The sequence below is a fragment of the Poromitra crassiceps genome, assembly GCF_964638095.1.
Source record: "Poromitra crassiceps genome assembly, chromosome: 4".
In the NCBI taxonomy this organism is placed as follows: domain Eukaryota; kingdom Metazoa; phylum Chordata; class Actinopteri; order Beryciformes; family Melamphaidae; genus Poromitra; species Poromitra crassiceps.
The window spans coordinates 21,773,017-21,797,251 of NC_139626.1; the positions used below are offsets into that span (position 1 = coordinate 21,773,017).

At 43.5% G+C, this 24,235-nt stretch overlaps 1 protein-coding gene across 1 annotated transcript; it reads left to right on the top strand.

Annotated features, from left to right (window-relative positions):
- The first annotated feature begins 748 nt into the window (after window positions 1-748).
- eef2k (eukaryotic elongation factor 2 kinase) lies at window positions 749-22,649 on the top strand. Its single transcript, XM_083634866.1, is given in 20 exon segments — window positions 749-800; window positions 1,551-1,852; window positions 4,318-4,389; window positions 5,679-5,779; window positions 6,883-6,943; window positions 7,054-7,091; window positions 7,950-8,121; window positions 8,216-8,467; window positions 8,469-8,604; window positions 8,822-8,949; window positions 9,576-9,712; window positions 10,698-10,759; window positions 11,619-11,686; window positions 13,138-13,215; window positions 14,778-14,834; window positions 18,161-18,295; window positions 20,313-20,501; window positions 20,593-20,717; window positions 21,024-21,202; window positions 21,356-22,649. Coding segments are annotated over 19 exon segments (2,349 nt in total). The 5' UTR covers window positions 749-800; window positions 1,551-1,603; the 3' UTR covers window positions 21,466-22,649.
- Window positions 22,650-24,235: the final 1,586 nt, after the last annotated feature.

The window sequence follows — 24,235 nt, forward strand, 5'->3', positions numbered from 1 at the left end:
TCGGAGATCTCCCGTAGGGTTTCTTAATGTGTAGTAATGTCATATCAAACGACACATGACGTACTTGTGTCACTCGTGGGTTTGTTGTACACTCCAGTACGCTCGCTGATGGTGCTGCGTTCAAATACTCCTCGTAAGCTCCTACTTTCTACTTCCTAACTTGTAAATGCGCACTCAAGTGTTTCTAAAACGGTGGTTACTTATGTTATTATGTATGACTAGCCTATACATAATAACATAGTAACAGCCGTTTTCTGATTTCTGTTGTGTTATTTAATTTTTTCCTTTTAAATCAAGCGGTACACAGCTATTTGTGCCGTCTGTGCAAATCCACACTTTCCCATTTTTAAATTCATATTCGATATTTACGAAAACTTTGAATGCAGCAGCAAGACTACTGATGCCCAAAGGGGCGTTGCTGTCCAAACCTAGCTGTCATGTCAGCGGTCGATGTCGAATGAATGGATCGACCGGAGGGACATGAGGAGTGATGATTGGTTGGGTTTAGGCATGAGGAGTCATGACTGGTTGGAGGTCGGGTCAGAGGCGGGGTTAGGTCCATCCGGTTAGTCCACTCTAGCATCAACCATAGCTAGTACGTGCGGAGGGCCCACGTCGCTGTGGTGGACTGTACTGTACTACTCTGTGCACGAATACAACCACGTTGCCAGGCTCGCTCTCGGACCATAGACTGCACAGGGTGCGTCGGAGTCTCGGAGAAACAGAACCCACCGAGTCTGGTCCGGCTGGAGACTGACTGCAATCTGAACCAGAAGACTGCCAAGATAAAGTGAACAAAGGTGTGTCTGGTTGTCCCTCCCATATGTTTTCTTTGTTTATTGCATGTATCTAATGCATGTGACTGCAGGTCACAATATGCAACCCAGGATTCTCTGGGGAGAAACGTTGTGGTTCTGCCAGCATGCTGTTGCTGCAGTATTGTATGATTTTTGTTACACCAGGTATAGGAACTTGGCCATGTTTGCAAGCCAGCTATTGTTTACAACTGTGCAGTGCAACTCGACATGCTTGACTAGATTGCCATTGACCCCCCCTCCACAATATGTTTATTGTCTTTTCCTTATGATGAAACACACAGTGACAATACAATTGTCAAAGACTGTAGAAAAAAAGAAAAACACTTCCCCACATTGCTCACAATCTTCAATCACAAACTTTCAGGCAAGGTCTACACCTCCGATGGTTCTTAGTGTTGATGTGTCATTTAGATCTGAAGAATTCATTCTTGTGATGATCCTCTTTTATATCTCTTTCATATTTGAATGGATTGTTTTATGCTTTGTTTACCTGCCAGCAGGGATACAGAGCAAAGGCACTTCACTTTGTACACCGAGCCACTTCTCTGTAGAACTAAGAAGAGCTGAGTGATAACATCAAATGGATTCCTACTAGCATTCAAATTGTCAAATTGCATGGAAACCCAAGTTGTATAGCAGCAGGCATGAAGCAGGTTTGTGTGGCTGTCACTCAATCAAGTCTATACTGTCTATACTACGGCTTCTCTCCTTGTGTTCATGTGTCTTCCTCAGTCCATCTGTACCAACACGCGTCTCATCTCAGACACTGTGAGAGAGCAGCCAGCATGGAGGAAGACCTGATGTTCAGCATGGAGGAGGAGGGCAGCGCCCAGAGACCCTCAGTTCAGCGCAGCACCCCCGGCCAGCGGACCTCGTCTCTCAGTGATGCCAACGGCAGTGATGACGACGATGACGACTATGTCATCTGCTCCATCCTAGATGATCCAACCAAAGAGATCTGTGACTACCTGAAGAATATGGTCTACACCAGACAGCTGTCAAACTCCCTGCCCAAAACAAACTTTGTGTACAAGGTAGGTGCAAGCTGCCTGATGTCGATGCCCGGTCGCCCAGTGAAGTGAACAACCACAACCAGCCAATGTCTGCTGAAAATGTGCTGGAGACTTTAATTTAAATTATTTTATATTTACTTAACACATTCACTGCCAGACGTTTTTTTTTTACTGTAGTTAGCTTCTGCCAGAGGGGTTTTTTGAGGATTCTGGCTCATCTTTCAAGACCCGAGGATTCTTTTCTGCTAAGATTTTGTGAACACACAATATCTCAAAAGAACTAATAGAATGTGTGCTTTCTCTGTCTAAAAGAGTTAGTTTGTAGAGTTAGTAGTTATGTAAGCATTAGCAGTTGAATACAGCATGGTTTCAGCGTCAGAAAATAATTCAGAGATAAACGGCTTTTTGTGAAATTCGATAGAACAGTCACTTTAACCATTAATTTTTGGCATCAGACGTCAGACATCTAAACAATAGTTTTGAACAGTAATTTCCTCCATAACAGCAGGAAACCCCCCTCTGCTTCCAACTCCTCCCTCCGTGGGCGTTCTTCTTGGCTGCAGCGGCCGTCACAAGCTTGTCACCAGTCTCACTGCTTTGCTGCTGCTGCTGCCTGTCTGCGCGGCCGCTGTTTGAGGAAGTCTGGATGGACTCGCTCGCTTCTTGGAGTTTTGGTTGAGAGAAGCTTTTGCAATTCTGGTCATATTTATGCTGCGTGTTTCAAAGTGTGTTCCACCTGTAATCTATTATGCAAATTTGCAATCCCGCATCGCCAGCAATCAGCGCGAAAACGAAAGCGTTTTCCCCCATCCATTTTCATGAGAATGGCTGCTTTTTGCTTGCCTTCCTCTAGTCAGGAGAGCACTGTCGCCACTTAGTCGACAGTTTGGGTCGGTGGAATGGGTTGTAAACGTTCGGTGGCTCCAATAATTATATAAGAGATGTAAAAGGGTTAGATGCACATCCCACGGTCAAAAAAAAAAAAATCATTTTTTTTACGTATTAACACGTTGAGTGCCAAGGACGAGATATCTCGGCTTACATAATCCAACCGTTGAGTGCCAAGGACGAGATATCTCGGCTTACATAAACATTTTTTTTTTTTGACGGTGGGACATCGATCAACCCCTTTTACGTCTCCTATACCACTATTGGAGGAAGAGAATGTGTATAATCTATTTTACCGACCACTAAGTGGCGACAGTGCCCTCCAGACAGAGAGAAAGCCGAGCAAAAAACAGCCACGGGTCCGCGGGAGAAAGCCATTCTAATTTTCAAGGAAATAGCTGGGCGAAAACTCTTTCGATTTCACACACACACACACACACACACACACACGCGCGCGCACACACACACACTCGAGTACCTTTGCGCATAAATAAGACCAGAATCGCAAAAGCTTCTTCAAAGCTCTCAGCCGACACCTCAAGAAACGAACGAGCCCGTTTTACAGTAATCCAGACTGCCCGAGAGCGCCAGCAGGAGCCAGCAGCAGCAGCACAGACGGAGGGAGGAGTTTGGAGACACACACACACACACACACACACACACACACACACACACACACACACACACACACACACACACACACACACACACACACACACACACAATACAGTATACAGACTTGCCCAAGGGCACCCATAATCACAGGCACGTGAGGTGGTTCTAAAAATCCATTTATCTCAAAACTCTCTGAAAATCTCTGAAACCATGCTGTACTCAACGGCTAATATCTACATAACTACTAACTCTACAAACTAACTCTTTTAGACAGAGAAAGCACACATTCTATTAGTTCTTTTTAGATGATTGGTGTTCACGAAGTCTTAACAGAAAATAATCCTTGGCTCTTGTAAAATGAGCCAGAATCCTCAAAAAAAAACCTGGCACAACCTACCTACAGCATTGAAAAAAGGGCTGGCAGTCAATGTGTTAATACGTCATTGGCAGTCAACCGTTGGATTATTTTTGACATATTAATACGTCATTGGCAGTGAACGTGTTAATATTTAGTCATGTTTGATTCAAAGTAAAAAATACAGTGCACTTGATAAGCATGAGCACATGCTTAACAATAAGCACTCAGCTCTTATAAGCCTTATAAGGAAAGATGACTCCTAGCTGCGCTCTCTGTGTGAAGAACAGGAAGTAGCAGAGAGTGGTCCTCACCTCACATGGTTGCACTGCATGTACGCACGACTTGTCTCAGGTCGTCTGAAGACCAACAGCTGCAGAATAGTTCGATTGAGGACAAACAGCTCCTTATCAGAGCTGCTGTACATCGGCCAACTGTTGGAAGAATCGCCTTTTCGTTTTCCTCAAGTGTTGTCGTACAAAGTGTCTAGGCAATGAATGGTATCTGAAAAGATGAATCAATGAGAAATATGTTGGTGGACACTAGAAGTAAATGTCTGCCCCTGGCCCCCTGCTCTGTAATGTGTTTGTTGATGGACAGACTTCCGTTTCTTTACCTTTCTACATAGAATGAAACAGAAAGTGAAAAAGAACCGGTGGCAGACCCTCGGTCGTACAGGGTTGTGTCTGAGAACGCACGGGTATGTTACAAAATGATGTCCTCCCTCCCTCTGCCTGCCTACTCCTTCCCATCTGTGATTCACTTCAACGGCACGTTCCTTTCTCACTGTAGCAACTTGCTTCACACCTTTTGCCACATCCCACCATCCTCCTTATAACCCACTCTGACTCCTAATCAGTGCATCTGCCCATCCTTCAAACTGTATTCCTTTCCTGAGGATTTCATGAATGTGTATTAATGAAACATTGGAAAACCTCCAGTTTACAGGAATACACTAAAACATTGGAGCATCTTTCTGCACCATATGTGTGAATCGTTTTCTTCTTCTTCTAATCATTCTGACAGAAAATTCTAATTCTAACAAAGTTGAATGGAATTGTATTAGATAGTGAGATAATTGTGTTATGATATGTGGCATCATAGCTGCTGTAATGTTCAGATTTAATTTGGAGATGAATATGAATGTCTCACTGTCAGCCTTGCGGTGAGTCTTAGAAGATGAGAAAAATCCCAGAGAAAACAAACTAGTGGTGAGCATGGTTGTGCATTTTGCTTTTACCTGATCCTGAGACAGTCTTGTGACGTCTGCTCCTCATCCTCGCAAAACAGACATGACCTTTCGTACATGATATGTCTCAAATGTGAATAGAGCCCGCTAAATATAACTCAAATGTGAATAGAGCCCGCTAAATATAAACCAGAATGCAGACCAGACCAATCATGTTGGAGGGAGCTTTGCAATGAGCGGCTAGGGTTACTGGCCCAGGTCTGCAGTACTAGTAACACTTGTGAGGGGCTAGGCCCTAGCCCCTAGGCCCTAGCCGCTAGGGTTACTGGCCTACGGTTACTGGCCCAGGTCTGCAGTACTAAGTAACACTTGACACTCGTGGTTTTGGTTCTGTCAAAGTTATTAGTTGAACTGAGCACAGCTGCAGACAGCTGTGAAAATTCCCATGCTGATCAAATTAATCTTGTGGCATTAGTACCTGATAGGAGTTATAATGTAATGAGGCAGCCAGTTAGGACATTTGATGTGAGACCCAGCAGGTGGAATATTATTATTTTATGATCACTTCATAGTTCAGTAATATATTTTTTTGCCCAACCATACCTTTCTATCTTTATGTCTGCTTCTTTCATTCCTTGTTGACATATCTGCATTTCCCCTCTGCCTGAAACTCTCTGGAATGGTGATTTGTACGCTGTCCAGGAGGTCAGAGACGAAAGCAGTGTGATCATCAGAGCGTGCTCTAGAGTTCCTCGACCTTAAGCTGTCAGCCAATAAGATGTGTTCCTTCTTTGTGACAGGCAAGATGGGAAAAAGCCATAGAAAAGGCCAAAGCCATGCCGGACCCCTGGGCTGAGTTTCATCTGGAGGAAAAACAGACCGAAGTCTGTGTCCGCTACAGGTAACTTAGCATGGCATGTTTTCACATTTAGCAATCTATCACTGTTTTTCTTTCATTTAACAGCCAAAGCTTAAAACAATACCGCACAAGGCAATAAAGTGCCAAAATACGTTCATGGCTATGAATAAATTACTTGAGGCTTTACGTAAGGCTTTTCACACTTCCAAGCAGTCTTTCAATCATGTTATTTCCCATTTCGAGACATTATTTGATGCCACAATAGTAAAAGTTATTAAAAGTTTTTCATTGCAAGGCTTGAAACTTGAATAAACAATACTGGACACTGACATGTCAAAATGGAAAATACTTAGATATTATTCTACACCGTCAGCTTTCCCCACTGATATCAGAATGATGTGACTATTTATCTCCCATTGAAGTGCCAGCAGCTTTCATACTTGGCTCATATCTAGGTCAGTGGTGCTAATCTTTACTATTGACAAATATCACTGCCCCATGCAGGCTATAGTATTGTCTCATACTCTGGCCAGATTACAGCTATTGGGGCCAACATGGCGGCTTCATACTGTGTGTATGCCAAAGCTAGAGTTCTCACACTGGCTTAACACAGAGCCGAATGGGTGTTGGCAGAGACGGTCTAAATTAGCAGGAGGGAAATGGGCCACGCCTTCTTCCTGTTGGTTCAGCACCTCACCTCTCCTCTCCTCTGTTGGGACTGTAACGCAGAGGTTGGCTTTAACGACAGGGAGTGGTGGGGGATTGTTAGGATCTAGGATTTGATTGTGTGTTGTCTTTTGTCTGTGTGTGTGTGTGTGTGTGTGTGTGTGTGTGTGTGTGTGTGTGAGAATGTACAATACAGCATTTCTAACTAAAAGGCACTTTCAGAAGGTTATCGCAGCCACATACATGCAGACAGTATCATTAACTCAGGCAATCTGACACACTGCCAAGCCAAACAGACACACTGACCCAGACATACAGTGTGTGTGTGTACACACACACACACACACACACACACACACACACACACACACACACACACACACACACACACACACACACACACACACACACACACACACACACACACACACACACACTACTTGTTTTCTTTTGATGTAATTCGCTCTCACTTTTCTCAGGTACAATGCGATCACAGGAGAGTGGGGCAAAGACCAGATCCACATCAAGATGGCTGCCCAGGTATTACTCACCTCTAGACTAGTTTGGCTCAATAAAAACAAACCAAGACACACTATGGAGTCTTGATTTTTTTTTATTGTCTCTTAAATTTTGCTCTCTGTTTCTCACAGCCCTTTGGAAGAGGGGCTATGAGGGAGTGCTACAGAACGTAAGTTAAAAGATGTATCTTGTTCATGTCCTCCATACTTAATGGGTATCATGCAGAGGTTATAGGCCTCATGTTCCAGTTAATGAGGCTATCCTGGTCTCAGTGTGGACAAAGCAGAGAAGATGTGGCTCTCTGCATTGTAGCCTACAAGCGGTTCAGGGCCACACATTCCACACATTTCTTGATCAGAGCCACAAACCTCTCTGCTGATCCACTAGTTTCAAAGCCAAAGATGGTTCTGTTATACCAAATGCTCTATAATGTCCCCCATGATGGCACTGAAGCTTTCAATTGAACTTTATTCTACCAGGAGTTTTTTGTAACGTAGACATTGAGCTTCATGGTGCTAACGCTGTACAAAGCTGATGATTGTATTTCTGCTATGGCATGTTGCATCATGAAAGGAAATGGGGTAACAGTAGCTATTTTTATTTCTCCCTTACATGGGAACAAGTACGAGAGAGTTACATGTATCTCTATCCACCCCCCATTTAAGCTGTTTGCCGTTAGCAGTCTCCCACAGGGAGAACAAATATTTTTGGACAAAACCTCACCTCTTACAAGTCCAAGCAAGTTAGTAAAATGTGTAGCTCTGAAAAGCTGTATGTGTCTCCTGTAGGAATGTTGGAACATGTGGGTTTGCAGGAGTGATTTTGTTCTGTCACCCAGGGGTCAGTCCTGGGCCCATCCAGGATCAGTTGCAGTTTAAAAATGTCTCTTATTTGCACATACTGTATATACCATTATATGGACACCTACGCTGTAATAGCATTTGTACTGGTTTGTTTGCGTGTGGCAACCGAAATGAAACACTGTTCATCACACTAATGTCCACCTCTCGTTTCCCATTTCCCTCAGGAAGAAGTTGTCTAATTTTTCCCACAGCAGCAACTGGAAGTCGGCGTCCAACTATGTGGCCAAGAGCTACATGGAGGCGGTGAACAGAGAGGTTTACTTAGAGGACGTCAAGCTGCAGATGGAGGCCAAGCTCTGGGGAGAGGAGTACAACCGCCATAGGCCACCCAAACAGGTCAAGGAGAACTTGATATACCGAGAAAAAAGTGGGCACCTCCTCTCTCTTTCTCTCTCCAAATCCATGACCCACTTTCCATTGAAACTCTCAGGTGGACATCATGCAGATGTGTGTGGTGGAGATGACAAACAGGCCAGGTAAACCTCTCTTCCACCTGGAGCACTACATCGAGGGCAAATACATCAAGTACAACTCCAACTCTGGCTTTGTGAGGGACGAAAACATCAGGCTCACCCCCCAGGCAGGTGACATCGCCGTTTTGCTGTCTCATACTTACTACTCGGTACTCATACTCATACTCACACTCGGTACTTCTCCTTGTCTCCATCACTCTATCTGTCCATCAGGCCTTCAGCCACTTCTCCTTTGAGCGCTCGGGCCACCAGCTGATCGTAGTGGACATCCAGGGAGTAGGAGACCTGTACACCGACCCGCAGATCCACACGGAGAAGGGCACGGACTTTGGAGATGGAAATCTGGGTATAGTTATTTTTCACAACTTTACCAGCAGTTTGGCATGGTCTGTGTTGATGACTCATAGATGTCATACAGGCGAAATGACCAAAAACAGGTTTAAGTCCCACCATCCACGCCATGCACACGCCATGCACACGGAGCTTTGACATGTGAATGGTGCAGGAAGGTCCCTTGCAGATGCATTGAAGGCAATCTAATGTGGTGATGGTCTGTGTTGCAGGGGTGCGCGGCATGGCACTGTTCTTCCACTCACACCTGTGTAACAAGATCTGCGAGAGTATGGGCATGACGCCCTTTGACCTCTCGCCTGCAGAGAACTCCCAACTGGACTGCACCAACAAACTACTTGTAAGATTGCTGATTATCATATTAAGATTATCATATAGAATAATGATAATATGATGGTATATGACCATAATAATAATAATTTTAGGTACAGACAGAAGTCAACAGGGCCTCTGGTTAGAGATGCCCCTGAATGTTCATAAAATGCAACTGAAAATGCAAATGAAATTTAAAATAAGGGGCTTTGGTCAGGCAGCGTTTGTGAGCTGTCGTGTCACAGTCAAATATTTGAAAACTGTGAAGCTGAAATGCAAACATAGGAGCAGCCATGTTTGCTGATGACTTGGACTCGATCATTCATGCATTCAGACTCGGAAGCTGGAGTCGAGGACTCTGACTTGTTAATTGATAAAGACTTTTTTAGACACTTTTTGTGTGTGTGTAATAGGCCCTAATAATTTGGCATAATGGCTATTATACCATGACATTATTAAATTTCATGCAAGGGCAGGCACGTGTGTTCCACCTACATGTGGCGTCACGCTCATGTTCAGTAACTCCGGACTCTACAACACTGTCTCCAATTTTTTATCTTCAATTTTCTTCTTTGTTCCGTTATCTATATCCTACTTTTTTGCTGCTGCAATGACCCAGTCTCCTCACGAAAGTTGAATGTCATCTCATGCCAGGTGTCGGCCCAGACGGTGCTGCGGGGATGCGAGGAGCTCTGCGGTTCTCCTCGTGTCCGCACCATGTCGGGGAGCCGGGCTCCTCCACTGCTGTCCCGCCTGTCGGAGACTTCGTCTGCAGACGAGAGCATGAGTGACTTGGGCCCAATCCCAATTCTTTTCTTAACCCTCAATCTTAACCCTCAAGCTCAACCCTCAATCTTAGTAGCCCTCAAAACTAAGTGTTAAGGGCTATCTTGCGACTTTAAAATGGGACAGCCCTTAAAGGCAGATACGTCTTCAGACTGTGGGGGGCAGCAATATGCCAGGCTGTGGTGCTGCTGCTCCAGTCTGTCAATTCAAAAGAAGAGGAAAAAAGCTAATATTTCCTTGATAATATAGATGTAGAAATTACGATAACCATTGTATTATCTTAGTTTAAATGTCATTTTATGGATTTCCGTTTTGGAGCCCATTTGTTGTTGCTAACTATCGATAGTCAGTAGCTGTGCTGGTCAAGCCATATTATTATTATTATATTATAACATTGTTAACGTTGTTACGAAATGCCATAATTCTCGGTGGTAATGTCGTTGTTGAGTTGTTTTTATCAAGATACAGCCTACGTGTAATGCAACGCACCACAAAACGAGTGGGTGCTAGAATGACCGTGCTTTGCGACGTGAGGGCTGGCTTGACTGCAGTGTTTAACTGCAGTCAAGCCAGCCCTCACGTCGGAAAGCACGGTCATTCTAGCACCCACTCGTTAGCAACAACATTGTTGTTAGGATTCCAAAACGGAAATCCATAAAATGACATTAAACTAAGCTAATACAATGGTTATCGTAATTTTTACATCGCTATTAACAAGGAAATACTTAACTTTGTAGGGCTACTTTTTTCCTCCGTTCGCCGCCATCTTTCATCTGAAGGGATCTAGCCATGACACGCAAGGGATTCTGGGATCGCACTCACCGCCAAGGGTGGTACTGGAAAATCTTAAAAGTGAGGGCCGTATCACCCTCAAACTCGACCCTTAACTTAACACACTGAGAATCGGGACAGCACTAGCACTTCGCGGGAGTGCGCATTTTTGAGACTGAGGGTTAAGATTGAGGGTTAAGATAGGAATTGGGATTGGCCCTTGGACTCGCTCCCCTGCTCCCCCCTTGCCATACCTGGATCAATGGGCAAGTCCCCCATCGGTATGCACACAGATGTGACATGATATGTACACTACCGGTCAAAGGTTTGCACACACCTGATTAAATGTACAGTACAATATTTTTCATGATCTTGATTTTGATCAAAAGTTTTTCACTTACAGAGCATGGTGCAGATTGGATTTTTCTTAATTACCGTAATTTACATTTTGGGCTCATGATTAGTATGAAAATACCGCAAAAAAGGGGAGTTAAATATTTATATAATATGGATAAAGAGGTGGCATTCTAAATGGGCTTTCAACACCTGTGACATCACTTGATGCTGGATGTTCTGCTGGACCTGACATCACAGGTGTACAGTTTCATTTCAGGAACAGTGGCCAGCTACTTTACAAAAACGAGTTTAGATGCAGCTTTTTCATCCTTTTTTTTTGTTGAAAATCCCATTGCTACACATATTAATGCAATGTGGTCTCCAACCTGCACCATGCTCTTTAAATGCTTGAAATGAGTTTCAAGCATTTGAAAGATATTCCATATAAGCATTTTTCTTCAGCAGAGAAATATTACGAGTGAAGTTGATGCCTATGTATAATCTTTCTTTCCAAAGCCTTTGCCTTTCCATCAAGGCAAAGGGCGGCTGCTTTAAAGAGTCTAAAATATAAGATCGTTTTGATTAAACTTTTTGTGTTATTTCATAGGTTTGATGTCTTTATAATGATTATAAAGTGTGGAGAAAATAGAAAAATAAAGACCAATATTTTAACTGGTAGTCTAATACATCACCACTTAAGTAAAGAATAGTGTCATTTATGCAGTATAGGTCGGACATTGACAAATTTCCAGTGAATGATTTTCAATGATTTTCTGTTCTGTTTTCTGTTCCCACTATTTACAGGCTTGTCTTTCAGTGGAATAGATGATCAAGAGAGATTCAACAATAACTACTACACAAGCGAACACAAGGTGAGTTATAACTCAGCTTGTGATGCTGTTGTGATAGAAGTACCGTAAATTCCGGACTATAAGCCGCGGCTTTTTTCCCGTTTTTTGGCCTTTTTTGCCCCCTGCGGCTTATATAACGGTGCGTCTTATCTATGGATTTTTTCCCCAAAAAAAAAAAAATCTCTCTTTTTTAGCACTCTTTCTAACTATAAATCCACTTCTGTTTTAATTTCCTCTCTTGCCCTCTTTTAACAACATAACATAACATAACATAACACAACACAGGTAAGCAGAAAGAAAAAGACGAAGCAATCACGCCATGAATGAGGAAATGACTCACCTGCTGGAGGCTGGAGATACACCGCTTGGGCTAAACTTTTACTCCGTGAAACACTATCGATTAAGTCCGACATCGCTCAGAGGTTTTGAGCAGCTTGAAAACAAGTTTGAAAACGTGCAGAAGTCCATCCACTCACTCACTAAAGAAAATAATGCAACCGTGAAGAGTTTCACTCGTGTCCAGCCATCTGGCCGAGTTAGAGCCGAAGTCCCGAACACAGTGAGAAAACCTCCCGAAGCTGCTGCTGCCTGCTGCAGCGGGGTGCATATTGTCCGGCCAGCCGACCGAGAGGCATGCGAGCCGGGCACTATTAAACAGTTGGGGTGTGTGAGGTGGCTGGCTGTGGAGGTGGCGGTTTCTCCTCCTCCTCCTTTCTCCCGCACACCGGGCGCCTCGGCCACGTCCAGACCCCGGCCTGCCACCGAGGGCCATCTTCATCTGCCTACTCCGCTGGCCCGACCGCCAACTCATCCTCCAGGCTGCGGGGAAGAAGCCCCTCACCGTCCGCGTTGGTGCAACAGAAACGCGCAACATACAACAGCATCATCGAGTCAATGGATATCGCTTTGGCGTACTGTACCCAGCGAGACTCGTCATAACCATTGATGGACAGCGGCGGAACAAGAGCTCAAAGTGAAACTGCCGAATATCTTTTGAGTTGGACTGGTCAATAGTACTGTGAGTAACTAAAATAAAAAAATAAAAAACGGAATTCTCTCTTCTTTAGCACTCTTTCTAACTATAAATCCACTTCTGTTTTAATTTCCTCTCTTGCCCTCTTTTCACCACACCGCGGACACTGTGTGCACTGTAAAAAAAACAAAAAATACCACAATGTGTGATTTTGTCTGGGGATTAGTGACCTGACTTTTGTTTTGTTGAAATGTTAATAAATGGGAGCTTCCCCAAACAGCCATCTATTTCCCGACAATCCCCTCTGTGCACGAAGCCTTACATATGGTAATTAAACATCAAAACACCCGCGGCTTATAGTCCGGTGCGGCTTATAGAAGAAAAAAATAGTCACCTTTGAAGGTGCGGCTTATAGACCGGTGCGTCTTATAGTCCGGAATTTACGGTATTCTTCTTCTGTAATGAAATCTCAAGTCACTACTTTGGTTTCTGTGTGTAGGAATCAGAGAGTTCCGGGGACAGTGGCTATCCCAGCGAAAGGAGGAGTGAAGGAGACCCAAATGACCATGCAGACGGGGTAAGACTTCCATTCAGCCCTCTATCCGTCCTCTATATTGATCTGGACTTATAAACCCGTCAGAGAGTTTCCACGAATTATTTGCATTCTAGCAGTTAGTCAAAAATAGACGGAAGAAGTGGTTAATGTTACAGAAATACACACACACACACAATTCCTTGTTTGTTTTTTGTTTTTAACTCATACTGAAACAACAGCCAAAAAATCCGAAATTCAAATTAATATAATTTATATGTACAAATACATCTTTTGGGCCGAGTTTTCGTTTTGTATATTTTAAACATTTTCTGAAGTATACGGGATGTGAAATGTACCGGATCATTAGAATCATAAACCTGTATTTATTGATAGAGACCTGCTTACATGTTGGCTGAAAAGTCAATTGTCAACTCTGACATGTGAAACAAACATAATATTGATTGAACATTTTAATTTCAGTTTTCAGCATTTGTGACAGTAAAAGTGCAGAGATGATCACAAGCCTCCCCCCAAATCAGTCCCTGCCAGTGTTGGGCAAGTTACTTTCAAAATGTAATATACTACATATTACTAGTTACTTTCATTTGAAAGTAATACGTTACTTTACAATATTACTTTCTGTGTAGAGTAACTCGTTACTTATTTCACTACTTTTGCATTACTTTTACCAAAACAACAGCAGCAGCAGAATGACATCCCCGCCCCGGAACCATCCCGAAAAATAATTTCAACCGCCTTGAAATCAGTGTAAACAATCCAAAATTCTAAATGTTATTCTTTTCCTTTGTTATTGTCATCTATAGTGGTTATTTGCATAAAAACACACAGTTTGATTATGAAACGATTGTATCTTTTTTATTATGTGCTTTGATTTAATAAAATGTAACTCAATTTGTAACTTGAGTTACTTGACAAAGTAACTGGTATAATATTACTGAAATCCTATAAGTAATAAGTTATATTACTGAGTTACTGCTAAAAGTAATATATTACATGTAATATGTTACTTTTGTAATGAGTTACCCCCAACACTGGTCCCTGCCTGTTACTTCCCTCCCATCCCCCTTAAAAAAAGATGACAGTATACTCAATAAAGCACAAGCAAGACATAAACAGTGAAGAAGAAAACAACCGTTGTATACTTGTCTAATTGCTGCTATTACACCATTATTCATCTTTAGTGACAGCCACTGCTTCCGTCGCCTGGCTCTGTGCTGTAGTAGTAGCCTATCCAAGCCCGCTGGTCTCATGAGCTCAGCCATCCTGTTGTAAACGTGAACGTGCGGCGCAGCCAAACGGCACCGCAACGACTTCATTGATTTTCAAATCATTAATTAATCCCCCCGTCACGTCAACGACGATGCCATCATCCATCGCGATGTTTCACTGTGGAACCATCGCGATGGCTATTTGGTTGACATCGCACAACCCTACCCACTATAGTGTGAAACGTATCTTGTCATGTAGATCACTTTCCTCTCTCCATGAATCTTCTTAGTATTAGTGTTAGTCTGTTAATATTTCCTGTAATTAGGTCTGATTTCATGAGGTTAGGTTTTATAATGCATGTTGTCATCATGTAGGCCCATCCTCGCTGCCACAGACACTATTCGGAGTCGGATGAGGACAGTGGCAAACGGGTAAACAAATACAGAGACTTCAGTTTTCAAGCTTCATCATCATCCTCCTCTTAATCAAATAACCCTGCTTTAATTTGTCTCCTCCTTTCCCTTCTTCACCTCGTCTCATCCATTCCATGTGTTGTCCTAGAGATCTTTCCACTAATTGAGACCTTGCTGCTCTCTCTGTTCCCTCACTAGAGGAAGATGGTAGCTCAAAGGTTCTCTGTCAGCTTAAAAGCAGAGACTCCTGATGATGAATCGGTGATTATTTGCATGGACGCTTGTGAAAGCAGACCTCTCCCTGTCCATCGTGCAATCAAACTGCACTAAAGGTCATGCATGATTCTCGGCTTAAAGGGATAGTTCGGTTTGTTTGAAGTTGGGTCCTATCAGCTAGTCACATACACTAACGTAATTCGGTACAGTGGTCTGTAAGCGAGGAGCAGTGTCTAACGAGATCCGGCACCCAGAGGAGCAGCCTCGCGCAGACTCACCAGCATTTCCTCTCGCAGTACAGGGGGTCAACAACTAAAATGTAATTTAGCCACCAAAAAACAACGCCCACCTAAACAAATCGATATCCGTGTACATGCACGCTCTATTTTGACAATTTTCAGCGCTTTACTTTTCCGCAAAACAGCAGTTTCATTCGGCACTGCTTTTTCTCCCAACCGTACAACCACCGTATTCCTCCGCTAAAAGCCAGCTCCGAGCCGCAGCACTGGATTACTCCGCAGTTATTTGGGGGTAGGCTATTTTATTTCTCCCGGTTTGAAGACACAACAAATAGAATACATGAACGAAAATATGAGTGATTTTGATAGCGAGGATGATATGCCATTCACCTTGGTGACAAGAGGATACAATTATGAACCAGAGAGAATACAGAAGAGGAACTTTTGCAGAGAGTGAACAGGCAGAGAGATGCGCCTGCTGCCTAAATGCCTGGGTGCCCTGGCTGCAGACCTTATTCACCATTCCCAGGATAAATTGTGGAAAACGACCCAGACCAGAGAGGCCAGGTGACTTGTTGTCTCTAAAGTAAGTCAGTGTTTTATCTCTCTTCTAAGCCTTCCTGTTTTGTAAACCGCGGCTCTGTGCTCTGTGCTGGCTTTAGCGGAGGAATACGGTGGTTGTACGGTTGGGAGAAAAAGCAGTACCGAATGAAATGACTGTTTGGCGGAAAAGTAAAGCGTAGAAAATTCTCAAATAGAGCGTGCATGTACACAGATATCGATTTGTTTAGGTGGGCGTTGTTTTTTGGTGGCTAAATTACATTTTAGTTGTTGACCCCCTGTACTGCGAGAGGAAATGCTGGTGAGTCTGCGCGAGGCTGCTCCTCTGGGTGCCGGATCTCGTTAGACACTGCTCCTCGCTTACAGACCACTGTACCGAATTACGTTAGTGTATGTGACTAGCTGATAGGACCCAACTTCAAACAAACCGAACTATCCCTTTAAGATTTGACCAATGTGTGACGACCCTCCTGGCCTTGCTTTGCAGGAGGCTGGAGGTTGCGGTTGTTATGCTGATTGAGTGCACCTGGGCCCGGTGTACTCCTTGGCTTTAAAGACCTGAGTCCAGACTATAGCCATGTTCGGAATGGTTCACTCATTCACAATTCCCCATGCAGTGTTTATCATATAGTGAACTATTAGTCCATACCCGCCGGGGATGTACGTGTAACATACGTGCATACGTCCAGGGATGTGTGCACCAAAACAGCTTAAATTTGGGGAAATGAAGTTATCAGTCCCTGCTAAAGCCAATGCTTAAAGTCGAACTGAACCTGGCAGGCAGCCAGCTGCCTTCGTGTTGCCGAGCGGAGAGTGCAGCACGTCGGCCTGGAATCTTCGAAGTGCGACCCCTGACAACCAAGCTCTCGGATGCGCGCGCCATTATCGCTGCTGTAACGATACGATATCCCTGGAATGCGCGTTTTAACGAGCCAGTTACCGTACATTTCTTTGCATTCTTAGAGATTATAGTTTTTGTTTTTTGTTAATGTTTCTAACAATTTGGCCAAGTTAGTAGTTAGTTTATGGGATAGGAATTCTGCCAGATGACAGGCACTAGGCGCCATTTTCGACTTCATTTGGGAGAGAAAATTATCCTGAAATGAAGATGTGATTGACAGCTGCATGTCGTGATATGATTGGTTGAAATGGGGTAGAAATTTGATAGTACTAAGTGACGTCAGCAAACTGTACATTACTGTTATCAATGAAATCTTGAAAAATGAACTTTTGATGTGAAAAAGTGTGAAAAACTAAAGAAATTAGATTGTTGTGATTTTGTGTGCATACATTCTTAAATAGGTGCACTGCATACCCAGGTATTTGAACTAAAAGAAAAGAAAAGTCATTTTTGGGTTCAGCTCGACTTTAAGGCCAATGTGCAGTTTGCGAATGACTGGCCAACCTGTTGGGGAGACAAACAGATGGACAAAACACACACACACACACACACACACACACACACACACACACACACACACACACACACACACACACACACCCACACACACACACACACACACACACACACACACACACACACACACACACACACACACACACACACACACACACACACACACACACCTGTGCTTTGTGGCAAACCCGGGGACATGGATGCAAGATTTGGGACTTGAGCCAGGTTGTAACATTGAGCAGTAAAGTTCTAATTATGAACTCAAACTAATGGAAAATAACTAACAACACAAACTATATTAACTCAAACTAATAGAAAATAACTCAACACAAACTATATTAACTCAACACAAAGTATACTTCTTTTAAAGCCAAAGAGGGCACTGGGCCCAGGTGCACAGCAGGCCTGCTAAACAAGGCCAGGAGAGTGGGAGGGTTGTCACTCAGTGTTCCATGCACTTGATTTAAAACTGTTTTCCTCTACAGTCTGCCAGGATTGTACTCCTCCAGCCCTCAGCTCAAGGCTGATATTTGTCATCATCGAGTGATTTAAATGATCACCAAACCTTGCTGGATGGGTACAGTCCTGAGTGTGAAGTGTGATTTCTACTTAATTTATGAGATTAGATCATTTTAATTGACTTGTTCTTTGTCATGAAAATGGTTTGTAATGTTCTCCCCTTTGGCTCGGCTGTGTGTTTCTACCCAGCTGACTGACAGCTGTGTGTTTCTACCCAGCTGACTGACGGCTGTGTGTTTCTACCCAGCTGACTGACGGCTGTGTGTTTCTACCCAGCTGACTGACGGCTGTGTGTTTCTACCCAGCTGACTGACGGCTGTGTGTTTCTACCCAGCTGACTGACGGCTGTGTGTTTCTACATAGCTGACTGACGGCTGTGTGTTTCTACCCAGCTGACTGAAGAGAAGTGGAGCTTCTATCATTCGTCTCGCGCTCATGTCCACCGACCTTCCTGTGTTGCCGTCGAGGTGGAGAGGCTCAATTCTCTGCTGCAGGAGAAGAAGATTGGCCAGTCAATCCTTGGAAAGGTAACACGGTCAAGTTGATCCATCTGCGATATACTCTACATCAGAACGGCAACATGGCCTCGCCTCCTTTTCTGGGGAAACCACAAGAAACTCGCCGTTAACTTCAATGTGAAATAGGAGTACAAAACAACATGGACGGAAACAACCAGAATTAATTTAGTTCATAAATGACCCAAAGACACTATGACATGACAATATATTGGCCGGCCATAGAATGCGCAAGATGCATCGAAAATATTAATTTGATCCATCTTCAGTCATCATGTCCCTTCTGTGCCCTTAGTCTCTCATGGGCGACGAGCTCCATTAAAAGTCAGCAACTTATGGTTTATACATGCTAGAATACAAGTTGATTTTTTTTATGGAAACATATAGACGTTTTATGAATACTTGTAAGCATGTTTCTAAATCGGCATACGCATAGTCCTATAAGAACCACACATTCCAAAAGAAATGTTTCGCCTGTGATTCTCTGCCCCAAAAACACACAGTGGTAGCAAGCAGAATGAACCACTTCCAAAAGATGAGATTTTACAACATGAAGTGATTTTTGGGGGATAATATGTATGCTGCATTGGAGAGTGGCGTCTACAGATTTGTGATAAGGTTTGTAAATGATGTTCTGGCGGTATTCACTTTTCCAATAAGCAAGGCCACATTTAGTTTCCTGTGTGTATGTAAAACTTTGTATCTTTCTTTTGTACCAATTTAACATAAGAGGTTGTTCACAAAAAAGTAAATTTGAGATATTGATTAACTCATTGAGTGCCATGGACGAGTATGTTCGTCAATTGGTTTAGTAACGTAGAGTGCCAAGGACGAGTATGTTCGTCAATTGCGTTTTTTGACGGGACGTGCATCAAAGCCAGATCCATCTCCTGTGAAAGTATGGTGGCTGTTGAATGTGTAAAACTTATTTTAGGGACCCATTAGGTGGCGACAGTGCTCTCCAGATTAGAGAAAGGCGAGGAAAAAAGAGAGAAGAAGTCATGGGGAAACGGAAATCGCATCGATATGCATGAAGCATAACGTTAGCTGTGCCTGTGAACAGCAGTCATCTGCTGCCACAATTGAGCCCCATCCGTGTCCGCTGCGATAGCCCCTCCATATGATTTAGTTGCCGACACCAGCGTCTTTCTGAAAAGTTACATTATTCTCAGCTGGGAGCCGGCGACACGCTGTAAAAAAGCGGGGGGATGCAGCGCACTTTTCAGTGCAGAGCAAACTCAGAGCAAACCGCAGCAGAGCCCCAGAGACACTCCTCCCACCACGGAGGAGGAGGAGGAGGGGGGTGGGGCACGCAGGGCACTACAGCATACAACCATTGACAGTACACACAGACCCAGGCAGCAGCAGGCTCGATGCACAGAGAGCAAACAAGCTAGAATAGGCTATCTGATGCCCACCAGCAGTAAATCAAGACCAGCAAGAAGGTGTAGGGTCTGCGCACGCAGGGGCCAGCGCTGCTGGTTGCAGCTAAAAAATATTATTTGGCCAAACAAAATTCCTTTGTTTTCACTCTTTTATTGAAGGAAATTATTTTTGAGGTGTCATTACATCAGAAAATATTAGCTTCAGAGTCAATGATGTGCTTGAAATGCTTCCTTTCACAAAAGGCTGAATATCTCAGATTCTAAATTGAAACGTGTCTTTTTGCTCAAAACAACCTATCTTCTCCGGCTCATAACTAAAGAAGGGAAAATGGTATCAATAAACTTTTTTTTGCAGATGATAGAAGAGAAGTGAAGAGAGTCTCATCGTTCTTTGTGCGTGTTCGGTGTTTACATAGTAATATCACACAATATTCTGTGGGCCTCGAGAAATCACTGAAAACGCTCTGAAACTCTGGCACTGGGAGTGTCCGTTCTCCAAAAGTGGCTGGCACTCAATGAGTTAAGGGTTGATAAAGATGCGAAATGCAGCAGCAGGTCGCCAAGAACATCTGAACAAATATGTTCAAGGATTTAAATTAACACAAGCTGGTAAACCCGTTCTGGGTGTCCTCTCTCCTTCCCAGGTCCACCTGGCGATGGTGCGCTACCATGAAGCGGGTCGTTTCTGTGAGAAGGACGAGCCTTGGGACCAGGCGTCGGCCATGTACCACCTGGAGAGAGCCGCCCTGTGTGGAGAGCTGGAGGCCATCATAGCCCTGGGACAGTGCGGCCTGCAGTTGCCACACCACATACTGCCAGACATACAGCTAGAGGTGGACGTCACTTTGTATATGTGGTTTTCCCCCTGCTGCATTTGACCTCTGGCTTATAGCTTGACTCTGTGTCTTCTTGTCATGTGGGTAGGATAACGCAGGGAATAGGATGAAGGGGTTCAAGTATCTGTGGCAGGCTGCTGAGGCTGGAGATAGGTCTTGTATGATCCTGATGGCCAGAGCTTTCGACACCGGAACCAATCTTTCAGCTGACAGGTTTGTGAAAGTCAATTAAAATCTGTCTTTATGGATTTCATCAAATAAAGTGCAAACTATTATTTAGAATCTTTTTTTTTTATATATATATATAATGAGTGGGAAGTTAAATTATGAGCCTGTGGATGAAGGTGTCGCTTTAAAAATTGGACCCCTGGCCCATTGAAACGGTCATGATAATACTGCCCCCTAGAGCTAATTCCAGAGTATTTTCACAGCTCATTATAATGCAAAGACAAACATTTCAAAGTTTCCTTTTTTTAAGAGTTATACATTATTGTCACCTCTTTGATTTCACTGATTCAGAAAGCAGGACTGGGGAGAAGCCGTGCACTGGTACGACTGCACCTTGAACATGACAGAGTACGACGAGGGGGGGGAATTTGACGGGACGCAGGACGAGCCCCGCTACCTGCTGCTGGCCAGACTGGCGGAGATGTACCAAGAGGGAGGCCACAAGCTCACCGCTGACCCACAGAGAGCAGGTGAGAAAGAATATACTAAATCCCCATGATGACAGAACAGATATGACACCACCCTAAAATGTTTTAAAACGATATACCCTGGCTTGGGAGGGGAAATTGTTTGTACGTTGAAATAAATAACTCTAACCTAACCTCTACTCTCCTTCCCTGCAGGTGATCTGTTTACAGAGGCAGCAGAAGCTGCCATGGAGGCCATGAAAGGCCGGCTGGCCAACCAGTACTACATGAAAGCTGAGGAAGCCTGGGCGCTGGTGGAGGAGTGACATCGAATTCCTGGATAAACATCTTTATTAAAACAACTAGGTCCAAACCTAGTATATGCATGGACCATGTATGGGTGTGCTACGGCCGACCAATGGTGTTAATTCATCAGTTAGTCAGTCAGTGAAGTTCTCAAACTTTTTCACATCAAGGACCCCTAAACTGGCACAAATTACACCACAGACCCCCATTTGATAAGATTTTGTCCCAGGGTCCCCCCATCAGAGTTTGTGACGATCCTCCCACTCTCCTTGCCCTATCTTGCAGGAGCCTGTTGTTGTGGTTGTTAGGTTGATTGGATGCGCCTGGGCTTAGACATTCAGCAGTCTCTCTCCCTCAACAAGGCACATTTCATAAATTATTATTATAACTTGTATGACTCCCCTCATTTGTTACTTCTTCAAGCCAGGTTGTAATATATGAGGGTAGTCGGACACCAAAGTAAAAGTTAAAACGATAATTCATTAACTAAAACTAAGGGAAAATAACTAGACAACACAAACTACATTAAACAAATGAACAGAACAAAATGTGCATACATGTAGCTGAGGAGGGAGAGAGACCGAATGGTTTGAAGGTCTTCTTCAGCCCAATGAGTGCACCGGGCCCAGATGCATCCAACACCAGGCTCCTGCAAGACGGGGCCAGGAGAGTGGGAGGGTCGTCACACTTTTAGATGTTTTATTACACAAAGTGTATGAAACCCATGACCAAAATAGTCATTCTGTCATTGTGTTACTTATGGTTGAAATTCTAGTGAAAATAAATGATTACCCTTTTGGCTGGGGACCCCCTGGAACCCCCTCAAGGACCCCTGGGAGTCCCCGGGCCCCACTTTGAGAACCACTGGTCTATAGGGCTGACCCTGCTGTTGCGGTCCAGCCAAAAATGCTTCTGTGTGAGACATCACAAACAGACTGGCGGCCAGGCATAGTCAGAATCCGCCCTGAATGGTCACAGTTTACATTTTTTTTTAATTAATTTTTTCCCCAATGGTGCCTTGTGTGTGTGAGTGTGTCTGTTACCTCTACTCAGCCGTTGAATCAATCTGGTATTTAAAGGGTTTTTTGTTGTTGGTTTCCTCAGTTTCTGTAACTTTTTTGATTTGTTTCCCCCTCTAGCCCTGTTTGAACCCTTTGACTAAATGAATGTGGTTGTATGAAAGAGCAAGGTATTGGTCCCAGTGTTTCCAATTACAGAACATCTGAAGAATCAAAACAAAGAAAGCAGTTTACTTGTTTGTTTTTTCACTAAAATCTCATATTGCATGAATGTATGTTTAAAAAACAGAATGCTTGGAGAATATGAAAATGTTAAATAAAGTTTTAAATTTGATGACTTTGGAGTCGACTTGACAAAAACAACAAAGACAGACTTGCAACTCGACTTGGACTTGAACACCAATGACTCGTGACTTGACTTGGACTTGAGCCTTTTGACTTAAGTTCAAAAGACTTGATAACCTCCTCCAAATCCAAAGATTTAAAAAATATTTAACGACACTAACAACCCACTCGCCACACCAAGCCTGCCGTTTGCAAGAAGATGGGACAATCAATACACACACCACGGAGGGAGTCATGCACAGAGTAGTCTAGGACCTGGCTCAGAGATGTAGGCACTTAATTTAGGAGAGAATATCTCAACTGTTATAGACTAATATGATGACCCCTGTGAACAACTTGGGATGTGTGTCAAAATCTATCTGGGACCAAAACCCAGAAAATGGCCAGTTTTTTAAGTGAATGGGATCCCCCCCCCCCCCCCCCTTCAAAGATATCCTCATGAATTTCTACCAGTTTAAATTCACATTAAAATAAATATTTTTGTATTACACTTTTTCTTAAATAAATAAATTATGCAATTTAGGCAATATATAATTAAATGTGCATAAATTAGCATATAAACTGTGAACTACTGATTGTTCAGAATGGCGACTTGTTACCATCAACATAAACCAATATATTGGTTTAAGATACACAGCCCAAATGCTGCCAATTTAAAGTGTTTGTACGATAGGTATGAGGGATCAAACAGACATTGGGCTCATGTCTCCCAGCACTCCTTAATAGTCCAATAAGGCAGGGGTGTCCAAACTTTTTTTAATGGGGGCCAGATTAGATAATATGAAAATACCAGGGGGCCAGCTGCTTCTCGCATCATATGGGTTATTTTAAAAAGAAATCACATACAATACAATTGTACTCTAAGGATATTGTTTACCAAAACATTTCCATCTGCATAGTTCCTACTTGGTCCATGTCTACAAACTGTATGATTTGGTGCTTGTCTACAAACTGTATGATTTGGTGCATGTCTACAAACTGTATGATTTGGTGCATGTCTACAAACTGTATGATTTGGTGCTTGTCTACAAACTGTATGATTTGGTGCTTGTCTACAAACTGTATGATAGTGCTGTCATCGTTAGGTGAATGGAAAAAACACAAAGTGAACTTGCTTGATTAACCAATACTGTGTGGGGGGCCACATATAATAGACAAGCCGAGGGCCGCTTAAAATCGGTCCGCGGGCCACAATTGGCCCCCGGGCCGGACTTTGGACATGCCTGCAATAAGGATTAAAGGTGCCGTGTGCGTGAATAACCCCATCATACATAATTCCTTGAAGGTTTGGTCTCAGGTGTTATTGACGCTGAAGGCCACTAAAATGTACTTGGACACCACTATATGCTCCAACCATGCATTTAGACCAGGCCTGGAGGATCCGCTCTTCACAGCCTGGAGGGAGAAAGGCATCATCTCTCTGAGA